Raw genomic sequence first — 13,197 nt, 5'->3', positions numbered from 1 at the left:
ACAATATACAAGCAGATATTTACAGTGTATACAGTTATAGACAGACATAGACAAGGTAAAAGGTGATGCAGAAACACAACTCCCCTGCCAGAAGCCTGAGTGCCCAGGAGGGGCTCTCAACCACCCCTGCACCTTCCCCCTGCCCCTCTCAACCTTACCCCAGTCCCAAGGAAGAATGGAGGTTCAGCCAAGAGGTTAAGAAGCAAAGGTGGGTTAGTCCAAATGAAAGGTGAGGTTAGGGAGATGCAATTCAGTCAGAAACCCAAGGCAGAGTGCGAGACAAAAATGGCCAGAGTGTTATCTAATGTTTTCCTTTCTTCTCCAGCAAGACTGAGGGGAGTAGACACCACCATTGCTTTCCTTCCACAGCCTATGATCTAGTTCTTCTCACCAAAACATTCTACTCTGCTTCAAACTAGCACAAGGGCTGACATGAAGACTCTACTCGGTGATGTCTGGTAACTAGACAAGGGACACAAACTGGAACACAGGAGCTTCCATGTAAATCGAAGGGAAAAAATCTTCACTTTGAGGGTTCTGGAGCACTGGACCAGGCTGCTCAGAGAGGCTTTGGAGTCTCTGTCTCCAGAGGTTTTCCAAACCTACCTGAACACATTCCTGTGTTGTGGCCTGCCCAAGGTGATCCTGCTCTGTCAAGGAAGTTGTCCTCTTTTCCAGCCCCTGCTGTTCTGTGATTCTCTGACGTTTCTAGGACTTGGTCCTGGAACTTTGAAGCAAAATTATCCTTGTTATAAATGCGCTTCTTTTTTTTTGTTTTGTTGTGTTTTGTTGAAGCTATGATTTGAATCTGTCATGGAAATAATTTCATATGCAATCCTGGACAATGTGTCTGTGCCTACTCAGCATCCGTACCCGTAGGCAGACAAAGCTATTACAGAATCATAGAATGGTATGGGTTGGAAGGGCCCTTAATGATTTTCTAGTTCCAAGTCCTCTGCCACAGGCAGGGATATCTCCCACTAGACCAGGGGAGTCTCAAGGCCCTGGCCAACCTGTCCCTGAACACTTCCAGGGAAGGGACATCCACAGCCTGTTCCAGAGTCTCCCCACCCTCACTGTAAAGAATTTCTTTCTAACGTCCAGTCTAAATCTACCACCTTCAGGCTTAAATCCATCCCCTCTTGTTTTATCACTGCATGCCCTTGTAAAAAGTCCCTCCCAGGTTTTCTTATAGGCCCCTTTCAGGTACTGGATGTTTCTGTCTCCACTTCTGTCCCTGGAGCACTCAGCTAAGGATGAAGAGAAGTTATCTTGGTTAGTTGTTTTATATTCAAATAACACTAGTCATCTTGTACCCAGTCATTTCCTTGTAGGTGGGAAGAAGATGGAATATATGTGAAGACACTTAATTGAACTGAAGGAAAAAAGGTCTGGAAGTTAAAACAACAGTAAGACTGCAAAGGAAATAGCTTGGGAGCCCAACTAAAATATGCTCTCCTGCACTATGAGTCAGTATAACTTGGTACTTGGTAGTAAACAGCTTGAGCTGTGTCACCTTTAATTTATGGATTATTATGATATACAGGCGCATATTTTGCCAAAGCTGTGGAACAGCCTCTCCTACTTTTTCCTGATGCAGAATCATAGAATTGTAGGGATTGGAAGAGGTGTCTGGAGATGATCTATTCCATTACCCCTGCTAATGCAAGTACGTCTTGGCTGGCTTGCACAGGTACATGTCCAGGTGGTTTTTGAAAATCTCCACTGAGAGAGAATCCACAACCTCTATAGGCAAGCTGTTCCAGTGTTCTGTCACCCTCAAATAAGTTTCTCTTTAAGTTAGAGTGAAACCTCCTATGGGCTAGTTGGTACCTCACGCATAGGAATGACACTGAAGCTTTGTAACTACATCTGTATTGCTAGTAGATTTGGGACAAGGAGCAAGTTTTAATGCTGGACCACTGATTCACCATAATGTTAAAATGTCACCAAGCTTTTTGTCATGCTTCTAGCCAAGGCCAGAAAGCAGCTCCACAAGAATGCCTAGGCACCAGAACACCTGTCTACCTAGCACACTGTGGACTGCTTCCAGTAAGAAGATAGATTTGGGTCTCTTCCTCCTCTGCAGCCTCCCAGTCCTACTCCAACAGGCTGCACAGCCTGAAAGCTCTCTTCCTTGTCCTTCTGCCGTGTCTGAAGGCATGTAGCATATCTACCAACGTCATGCTACCCAAACAACAGTTCAATGAGTTATGGCAGAGTTTTTTGTGTTGTATAAAATATTTTGAAATAAGAAATACACAAAATTCAAAACAAAGTACTCCAGCCTCACTGCAGTACACAGAGTCTCAAGCACTGTGGAGGGTAAACGTGACCACTCTATCAACTTAATCTCAGGTCCAGAAAACAGTCCCCAGCCCTGTCCTGTTTTGTGGTGTAGACTGGACCTATATGTCTTACACACAGGACTGGTGAAGAGGGATCAGATGCATTTTTGCTTTGTGTGCTTTCAAGTGAGGCACAGTCTCCCATATCCCTGATATGACAGATAAAATCACTCAGGTGAAAAGTAGCTGACACAAGTTCATGCTGGCTGTCATAACCCAAACACTAAGAGGCAGTTTACTCATGGAGGGGCTTTCTTCTACTGAGATAAACCACATTTCCTGAATACCAAAGGAAAAACAGAGGTAACTGAAGTTGTAAGGGAGGGCAGCATGGCTTTTCCCCTCTCTCCCACAGAGTCAGTTAGGTCTCTGCAAGCAGCTGTGCCAGTTCCTGAGCACCATCAATATGTCAATTCTACTTCTCGAAATCACAAGCTTACTTTGGGTTTGTTTTTTCACCTCCTGGGCATGTAATTGTGACTAGTTCTCCATTGGTATTGACAGTTGGTGCACTCAACAGCAACACATGGGGAGCAGCCAACACATTTCCCTTTCTACCAACCCCCTGCGGCAGTGTCATATTGGACAACACTGTAATGGAAAGGTTAAAGGAAACCTTGCTGAGAAGAGATGAGAAAGGATTGACTTCATGTTTAGACAGTGCCCAAGGCTGCAGTGGGATGGGTTTTGGGGGATGGAGTGCAGAAAGAGTGGTTGAACTGTTTCTCTGCTTCCTTTTGTTGGCAGAACAGTGTGAGGCCATTGGTTTGGTGGTGGCATTGCTTTTCCTTGTCTGGTTGGAGACAACCCCGCTCCAAATTTGGAGTATCTGTACATGGAATATGAAGAGGATGATGATATTTCCTTTGCAAAATGGATGAGCAGCTTCTGGGGCCACAGCTTGATTGATGATAATGAGAAAGAGGGTAGAGGCTACAAGAAACGTCAGACACGACTCTTCAGCGAAAGGAGAGCCTCCCTCCCGGTAAGAGCTGCATGCAGTTTTCTCCCCATGTGTGTGGTTTATGAATAAATATAAGTGCCATCCCAAGGGACATGGCCCTAAGGATGTATGAGGATGAGTATGGTGTACCTTGCCATGTAAGTTCAGTTCCTGCTGGCAGCAGATGGCTGCTTTTTTGAACTTAGCTGCCTCCGGTGCCTTGGGAATATAAGAAAAGTGGAAAATTCCAAGATAAGCAATGATAGGACAAAAATGTAAGAAGAAGGTTGTAATAACTGTCTGTCTACTGTGTTCTGTCTGCTCAGCATAGAATCCTAGAATCATTAAATCATTAAGGTTGGAAAAGACTTTAAGATCAAGTCCAACTGTAATCCAACCACCATGACCACTCAGCTATATCCTGAAGTGCCACATCTACACCCTTCTTAGACACCTCCAGAGATAATGACTTCACTAACCTCCCTGGGCAGCCTGTTCCACTTCCAGGGTTGGAGCCTCCACAGCTTCTCTGGACAACCTTTTCCAGTGCCTTACCACCCTCACAGTGAAGAATTTCCTCATAATATCTAATCTAAATCTAGCTTCTTCCAGTTTGAAGTCATTGCTCCTGGTTCTATCACTACATCTTCCTGTATATCTCTGTATTTGTGCGTGTACATACATAATTAATTTGAAGCAGGTTCTTACCTTTAGCTTGTTGAGAAGCTACTTAAGTACTCAAGCAACAGCTATTAAAATACTTTGTGTAGTTACATCCCTAAATCAAGCCTAAAACTTTGATTAAGATAGCTGACAGAAAGAGAAGACTCTAACTTTTTAACTTCATTGTTCAATGAGCTGAAGTTTTCCTTTATGCTTCACTCTGTCTGACTTTTACTGTAAAGGTGCACACAAATTTGTCTTGTGTAATTATACAAGAGATATAAATTTTAACTCCTTCATTTCTCCAGTGTCAGGAATTCACTGGAAGAATGAGAAAGGATTTTATAATTTGGGGGATAAATTTTAATATTAAATTCTTTTATTTGGAACTCTCTGACAAGTTAGTAGCAAAAAGGACTAAAACGTTTTGTCTTAAACCAAATCTAGATGCTAGACAAATGAGCACTAATAATTACTTGGAAATACCTTCAGAAAGAGCATCTTCTTGTTGAGAGCAGCAGCTTAGTATTGCACCTGGATTTCTGTGTTTATACAGTTTTTACAAAGTGTAATTACTGTAAGATTTATTATTGCATATTGTAACTACTGTAAGATTCAAAACACATTAATATTAGTCAAATATTATCTTAATTTTATCAGAACACTGCTAATAATAACTGAGATTAGACTGCATCTCTTCTGTAAGTTAGAGATCACAGTGTACCTTTTTTCCATCTCAACACTGAAAACACAGAGGTAATTCCTCTGAGTGAAAATCACACCAGCACAGCTGTTGGCAAAAGTTCCTTGTGCAGATACAATGGTACTGTGAAAACAGCTCTGCCAGCACACTTTGTCTTGTGTCCAGGCCTGATGCATCAGCAGTAGTACAGTCCTGCCCACTTGAACTGCATTTGTACCAGAAGCATTTTACTTTTGTTGAATAACTCCCAAACTAACATCAATTTCCATTATTTCTCCCCCACCCCACCCCCCAATATCTTATCATACTTCACCAACATCACAGAGATGAACCTCACAAAATGTTTTTGCTGATGTCATTTCCATTTTGCAGAGAGGAATGCAAAATTCTATTCATCCTTCCCTGGGTCACTGGCCAGGAAGGCTAAAACTTGCAACTTTACTCCACTGAAAAGCTTCAAAGTTGTATGTGTTACTGTGAGCCACCACTGAGTGTGACAAATGCCTGAGGAGAAAAAAATCCTCTCCTTAAGTCTCCTTCACAGTAACTGTGATACCCTTTCTGAAGCTTTCAGCTAGGACTACCCTTGACACATTCTAGTTATCCTCTACTATTATGGTTCAGAAGAATTTCTTACTTGCCAGAGATTTTGTTGTGTGGAAAAGACAAGAGGCAAATTAGCACTGATAAGAGTGCTAAATATTTCCATTGCTGCTCGTAGGACAAAATCTGATAAGAAACAGCTGAGAGTGGGAGCAGAACAACTGACTGCTGTTTAAGCAACTAATGTTAAACTGAAGTCAGATAGAACATCTACCACAATGTTGTCACTACAGAGTAGCTGGAGCCCAGGCTAAAACATTTTCAAGGAATATATGCTTGGCTATAAGCTTCTTGGAAGGAAAGGAAGCTGTAAGACAGCATCTGAGTGTCAGATGTTCCATAATATCCCCAAAGTACTGGAGTCATGGTGTAAAATTCAGCAAACAATGAATATTCATGGTGACACTGTGAGGATTAATTTTCTTACTGACAGCTGTGCAAGCCCTCAGATCAAGCCCCAAAGATGGGAACAATTATTTTGTTTCCGACAGAAACAGAGAAGGAACATAAACAAATTATTACAGGCATAAATTCTTGGAAGCATTTTCGTGTGCGTACTTTTCGTCTGCTTTAGATGGGCAATTAGCAAAAGATTAGCTGTTGTGTGAATAGATCCACTGAGCAGAAGTGACCTTTACAGAAAGAGTCAAACAGAAAAAGGGAGTGGGAAATAATCCCTGAGAACATGGTTGGTACTTCTGGCCTTGAGAGCACTGGCAAAAATATCCATTTTGATACAGGTGATGATTTAGCATTCTTCTTCTTCATGGCTATTCCTTCGTTTGACCTCCTCCCTACTTCTCCAGTTTAACAACTACACCAGGTAAGATCCTAGAAGCTGGAGACCATAGGGAGATTACTAGAGAGGCACTAGATGTAGGCACAAGGCAGCTGCTGTGGCAAGGATAGGAGCAGATAACATGTCTATGCTCTTGAGACCTCTGCACAGGGACAAGAGTAGTGGTGGGTAGACACCAAAATGTGCAGATACAGAGGCAATCTCTACTGCCAGCAGCTGCAGAAATTTCAGCAGGGGACACACAGATTAAAGCAGTCTTTAGCTGTTTTCATTTACAATGTTACCAAGCAATCAGTTTGGCACCAAACTCCTATGTGAAATGTGTGTGTTAAACCTAAGAAACAGAAAGCAAGCCATGTGGATTTCATCTGAAGTCAATGCCTGATCTGCTTCATTGCTTGGCTTCATTTAATGATGCTTGCAGCTGTCCATGGAGTCAATCTTAAATAGAAGGAAACTAATAGACTGTGCTAGTTATAAGCCAGGAAGTGCACATGTTGTGTTAATGCTCTTGTCCTCTGCAGTTCTGTGTCTCTAGGACAGCAACATGCTGACTTGCATGAGCATGCTTGTGCTCCTAGCTGCGGTGGTATGTACCGTGCAAAGGGTGAGGAGATACAGTCACAGTAATATGATTGCATGGGGCAGTGGTTTTAAACTTAAGCAGAGTAGGTTTAGATGAGACAGTAGGAAGACATTTTCTACTATGAGGGTGATGAGACACTGCAGCAGGTTGCTCAGAGAAGTTGTGGATGCCTCATCCCTGGAAGTGTTTAAGATCAGGCCGGATGAGGCTTTGAGCAGCCTGGTCTAGTGGAAGAGCTACTTCCCATGGCAGGGGAGTTAGAGCTTGATGATCTTTAAGGTCCTTTCCAACTCAAGACATTTAATGATTCTATGAAATGTGCATGTAGCTTTGCCCTTAAGGTACTGAAGCAGATAAGCATTTCAGAGCAAGGCCTATCCTTTCCTGACATTGCTGCCCATGTCAGTAAGCGAACTGCAGTCTTTTTGTTAAGGGCTTGACTTCTGTCTCTGAAGGCAAATTTAAAAGCCATGTCTTGGTAAAACCAAATATTTACAGACATTACAAATTGGGGTAGAAACCCATCCCCCATTTCAGCTCTCCTCCTGGGGTTTTGCCCAAACCCTCTAAGAACTATTACCACTGATTTTTAGTGTGACGCACTTTTTATTTCCAGGAAACAATGTGTGTGTATGCCAATAAAATGACCCAGAAGACACTTAGCATGTTGATCTTGACATGGCATGTATACTCTTGTCCTCAGGCATAATGTGATTACTCTGATGCTTTATAAAATAATAATACAATATGACCTTACAGAAATTACAGCTGTATTGATTGGCTTGAAGCCCAAATGAAAAAAAAAGCATGGCAGAAATCATTACCGCTACTCTCAGAGGCAGAGAGACTGAAGTAAATTTATGTTTTGATAAGAAATTGAACCAGCATTGCATGACCTGAAAACCAAACTCTTTGGTATTCACAGAATCATTTAATGGTAGGGGTTGTGTGGTGGACACAAAAACTAAGCTAAGCCTTGAACCATAACAGGTTGGAAGGGACCTCTGGAGATTATTGAGTCCAACTGCCCTGCCAAAGCAGGATCACCTAGGGCAGGTCACACAGGAACACATCTAGGTGGGTTTGGAAAGTCTCCAGAGAAGGAGACTCCACAACCTCTCTGGACAGCCTGGTCCTGTGCTCTGTCACCATTACAGTAAAGAAGTGATTCCTTGTAGAGAGGTGGAACTTCCTGTGTTCCCGTTTGTATCTACTGCTCTTTGTCTTATCAGAGGGCACTACTGAAATAAGACTAGCACCTTCTTCTTCACACCCACCCTTCAGGTATTTATAAATATTGATCATATTCCTTCTCAGCCTTCTCCAAGCTAAACAGCCCCAGGTCTTTCAGCCTTTCCTCAGAAAAGAGGCGTTCCAATCCCTTAACCATTCTCTAGGCCTCACTGGACACTCTCCAGTAGCTCCCTGTCTCTCTTGAACTGGTATTAGGTGCTTCTGTCTGGTGTAAGGTTTATTATTTTTATCACCTTTGATCAACCCTGTCTAATGGGAGCAGTCACAAGCATATGGATGTACAGCCTCACTGTTCGGAGAAAGGCTGCATAGGTCACTCTTGTGCCGATACAAACATAATAGCAGCTGGGCCAGAAATGGAAGTGGATATAGGACATGATTCAGATCCCTTGAAGTTCAATGTTTGTAGATTTCTGTAGCCACTACCCCAAGCTTGTTTAGCTTACCACTCTTAAGAAAGGCAACACAACCAAACATCACCACTCCAGCTTATACATGATGTATAGGTATTCAAACATGCATGCACAGCTGGATGCTGCCTCTGGAAAGCAATCTCTTGCTGGTGTGATTCTCCTGCACATGAAAGATAAGACAGAGGAGTCTGGGCAAGATCCTTCACTCTGCACCATTATTTAGAGAGCACTCTGTGGCAGAAAGAATCTGTCCTGAGTGCTGTGCTGTAATATTTAACACTCAGCAAAGACCTCTTGTTTTCCAGGCCAGGCTTTCCTCCTTCCATGCAACACGACTTCATGCTTCTACTAAAGACTCATCTTCAGAACATCTCAAGGGCTCCAAGGAATTTCAAGAAGACCAAGAAGTCAAATGCCACTGCCACAGGAAAGCAAGCAGAACACCTTCAGGAGACAGCTCATGCCCAGAGACAAGATCAAACTCCATCCAGGAATTTGCAGAGTCCTTTGAAAAGCAATTGCATCTCAAAAGCAAACGCTCGGTTTCTTTGGTAGGTAGCAACCAACGTAAAATCACTTCAGAGAGAAATTTAAAAAATAAACAAAACAACAAACCTGCAAGCAGGCCAGCTTTATGCCTGCTGTAATTTCTGTGGCATTGCTGGGGAAAGAGCAGAAGTATATCTGAATTAGAATTTCTCAAACCATGTGGTCGTTACAGTAGGACAAACTACGTTAAAAGGGTAATGTCACTAGTATGGAAATTCTTGATTTAGTGTTGCCATCTGGACTTACTATAAAAATGGTGTGTCTTCAAAATGAGGCACCACACTGTTTGTGACAATGATTTCAGACACTTCTATGGCTGTGCCAAGAAATATGACAATATAACCTGGGGTTTGCTCACTTTGCCCTAAGATATAGCGCTCTCTTCATGGCTGCTGACCTAGTTTAACCATATTTGGTGTTACTTGTAAGGCTGCCAGACACTGTGGTGTTTGAGATGCTTACCCTTTGGGATGCCATCCATCTGCTTTTCCCAACATCACTACACAGCTGCAGCCATTGCTGTAAGTGAATTAATGTATTTTCACTCCAAGGGCACACACTCTGCAGGGTATCCTTCCCCCATTTCATCCTTGTTTTCTCTCCTTCATTCTGTCCTGAGGCAATCTCTTTTCAAGAAGCAGAATCATTACATGGTCAATCCCATGATTACAGTTCATGCATGTCCAGTCCTCTAAGAATATGCAGAATTATGGTGATGCAACTTTCTTATACCACTTTAAGTGCATTCTCTAATCTTTTTCCCCTTTAGGAACTACTCAGAATTTGTTTCATTTGGAACTTCACATTGACTTATGTGCCAGCCCTTATCACTGGTTGTCCATTTTATCATAGAATCATGGAATCAACCAGGTTGGAAGAGACCTCCAAGATCATCCAGTCCTACCCAGCACCCAGCCCTAGCCAGTCAACTAGACCATGGCACTAAGTGCCTCATCCAGTCTTTTCTTGAACACCTCCAGGGACGGTGACTCCACCACCTCCCTGGGCAGCCCACTGTCAATAACTTTCTCCTAACATCCAGCCTATATTTCCCCCGGCACAACTTGAGACTGTGTCCCCTTGTTCTGTTGCTGGTTGCTTGGGAGAAGAGACCAACCCCCACCTGGCTACAACCTCCCTTCAGGTAGTTGTAGACAGCAATGAGGTCACCCCTGAGCCTCCTCTTCTCCAGGCTAAACAACCCCAGCTCCCTCAGCCTCTCCTCATAGGGTTTGTGTTCCAGGCCCTTCACCAGCTTTGTCTCCCTTCTCTGGACATGTTCCAGCACCTCGACATCATAGAATGGTTTGGGTTGGAAGGGACCTTAAAGATCATGTTTCCACCCCCACTGCCGTAGGCAAGGAGACCTCCCACTATACCACATTGCTCAAGGCCCTGTCCAGCTTGGCCTTGAACACCTCCAGGGAGGGGGCATCCACAAGCTCCCTGCGCAACCTGTTCCAGTGTCTCACCACTCTCACTGTAAAGAATTTCTTCCTAATATTTAGTCTAAATTTACCCTCTTCCAGCTTCAATTTATTCCCCCTTATCACTACAAGCCCTTGTAAGAAGTCCCTCCCCAGCTTTCTGGTAGACCCACTCATCATTTCTCTTGCAATTATCTTTTCTTAGAAGTGCCTGTGACTAGAACACTGGTGAGCATGCAGTAATTTTATAACAGGCCTAGTGAGTACAATACACTAAATCTGGCTTCAGGTCCAGTTAAAACATGGATTTTGGTACTTTTTGTAAGTTGCCATGAGGTGGTCTGGGCTGTATTTTAATCTACCTCTCAAGTAGGTCAAATTGTTGCCATTTCCTCAGTCACCACTGAAGTATGGCATGTGAGAAGGACTTGAGAATCTTAGAAGAGCTGATAAATAGGCATTAGAGATTTGAAAGGCAATCTGAGCTTTGAGCTTGGATCTCCAAATAGAGTTTTTTATGCATGTGGAGCTCTGTGGGTGCATTTCAAACCACCATGACCACACAAGTTAAAAGAAAAGTGGAGAAAAGATAATTCTGTTTCCTTCCCAGCATATTGCTTTTGTCTTACAAATGTGGCTTTGAGGACACTTCATGACCTTTAGCGCTTGTTCTCAGGCAGATCTTTGCAGGTAGCACTGAACGGTCTTCAGGCACATAAAGATGGAACATGTGAAGTGACAGAAACAAGGAGTCCAGACTGAAATCTCAGAGCCTCTCACTTTTCCCTTCCTGTCTACTCTCCCCATCAAGTCCTCCAAGCAGGTGACCGTCCTAGCACACAGAGAGTATAAGTAAAAGCATGTTGCCTCTTGCTGAGTTTTAGGGTGACTGTCTGAGTCCTTGAATTTGAACCTATCATGTTAAAGCTGATCTTGTTGAGGTACGTGACTGGAATCTTCTCACAGAATCACAGAATGATTGAGGCTGGAATAGACCTCTGAGATCATCAAGTCCAGCCTACAACCTAACACCACCACATTGACTAGACAATGTGACTAAATGCCACATCCAGTCTTTCCTTACACACATCCAGGGATGGCGACTCCACCACCTCCCCGGGCAGTCCCTTCCAATATCTAATTACCCTTTCTGTGAGGAACTGCTTCCTATCATCCTACCTAAACCTCCCCTGGCACAGCTTCAGGCCATGCTTTCTCATCTTGTCACAAGTTGCTGGCAAGAAGAGCCCAACCCTCACCTTACTACCTCTACCCTTCATGTAGTTGTAGAGTGTAATGAGTCTTCTCTTCTCCAGGATAAACAACCTCAGCTCTATCGTCTCTCCTCACAAGACTTTCCTTTCAGCTCCCTCATTAGTCTTGTCACTCTCCTATGGACCCCCTCCAGCACCTCAATATCTTTCTTGCAGTGAAGGGCTCAGAACTGCACACAGTGCTTAAGGTAAGGCCTTACCAGTACCAAATACAGGAGCAGAATTACATCCCTAATCCTGCTGGCCACACTACTACTGATGCAGGCCAAGGTGCCACTGGCCTTCTGTGCCACCTGGGCAAACTGCTGACTCATGTTCAGCTGGTTGTCACCAAGCACTCTGAAGTCCCTCTCAGCCAGACTGCTCTCCAGCCACTCATCCCTGAGTCTGTATCGCTGCAAGGGGTTATTGTGGCTAAAGTGTAGGACCCTGCACTTAGCCTTGTTAAACCTCATACTGTTGGACTCAGCCCATCGACCCAGCCTGTCCAGGTCCCTCTGAGGTGTCTTCCTACCTTCCAGCAGAGCAACACTCCCCCACCAACTTGGTTTTATTATACATCACCAGTAAAACAAAATAATGAGTTTTTTTTTCATGTGAGAGTTGGTTTTAATTCTTGCTATTTTTGTCCTGCCTTTTAGCAACCTGAAGGTATGAAAGAGAGAAGAGAACGAGAAAGATTGCATTTGAGAAAAAGCAAGTCTCACAAGAGAATGGGAGAGAAATCAGAGCCAAGGAGGGAGCAGGAAGAAGATGAAGGTTCAGAAGGTGTACCTGCAAAACATAATGAACAGTTTCCATCACAAGCAAGCGCTGAGAAAGGATATTTATTCACAGGCAGTTAGAATGCATTGAGATGATGAATTTCAACATCCCCTTGGAGAGCAGTGCATTTTTGTTTTATTTTGACTAGAAAAGGCCTGTTAGCTGGAGTAAACCCTGACCTGTAAAATAGAAGTGAAGTTAAACTGCATCATTAACACCACGTTGCTAACCTCTTGTCTTTTGCTGTTTGGAATGCAACCTTTGTCATAGGAGATGCGTATCTGTAGCAGGATGCAAGTTAGCAATTAACCACCATAAGGAGGCCTCAGGCAGTTTTAGCACTGTGGCAGGGCAGCGGCAGATGCGTTCATTTAAGAGAAGAGCATGTATGTGTTACTGAGCTGTGCCAAGTCATTCAAAGCCTTATGTTTCTGTTTTAGTTGAAAGCAGACTTATTGGTAGGTTTGGGAAGAAAAAAGTACACATAAAAGGCTGTTTCTTTCCTGGCCCTGACGTTCCCATAGATTTGTTTTAGAAACATGTATCTTTTTGCTTGGACAGTCTCCCAACTCCAAATTTATGGAAGTAACAGAAGAGAAACCAACATGTTCTCTTCTACATCTCCCTGATATCTTACTTCCCTGTAACTGTGCGATGTGACTCTTGTTCCTCTGACATCCTCCATCCCTCTACCATGTCCTCAGTTCTATTTCCCCAGCCATGCAATCAGCTCTTTATCCCAACTCGAACCTCATCATCTTGCATCATTTGTGGACTCTCCATTTACTGCTTTATAGTCCTGCCTTGTAGCTACCAATGTCTTTTGCTACAGTTCTGGTTTTGCCTCATAAAAAATTGATTCTTGATGAA

The 13,197-nt window shown here is 43.3% G+C and overlaps 1 protein-coding gene across 1 annotated transcript; it reads left to right on the top strand.

Annotated features, from left to right (window-relative positions):
• The first annotated feature begins 3,183 nt into the window (after positions 1–3,183).
• On the top strand, positions 3,184–12,500 carry LNP1 (leukemia NUP98 fusion partner 1). The gene is made up of 3 exons (XM_064143986.1): positions 3,184–3,333; positions 8,618–8,863; positions 12,204–12,500. The coding sequence occupies exons 1-3, from the start codon at positions 3,184–3,186 to the stop codon at positions 12,405–12,407; spliced, it is 600 nt and encodes a 199-aa protein (XP_064000056.1). The 3' UTR covers positions 12,408–12,500.
• The last annotated feature ends 697 nt before the right edge of the window (positions 12,501–13,197 follow it).

The sequence above is a fragment of the Pogoniulus pusillus genome, chromosome 5, assembly GCF_015220805.1.
Source record: "Pogoniulus pusillus isolate bPogPus1 chromosome 5, bPogPus1.pri, whole genome shotgun sequence".
Classification (NCBI taxonomy): domain Eukaryota; kingdom Metazoa; phylum Chordata; class Aves; order Piciformes; family Lybiidae; genus Pogoniulus; species Pogoniulus pusillus.
This window is presented reverse-complemented; position numbering and strand designations above follow the sequence as displayed.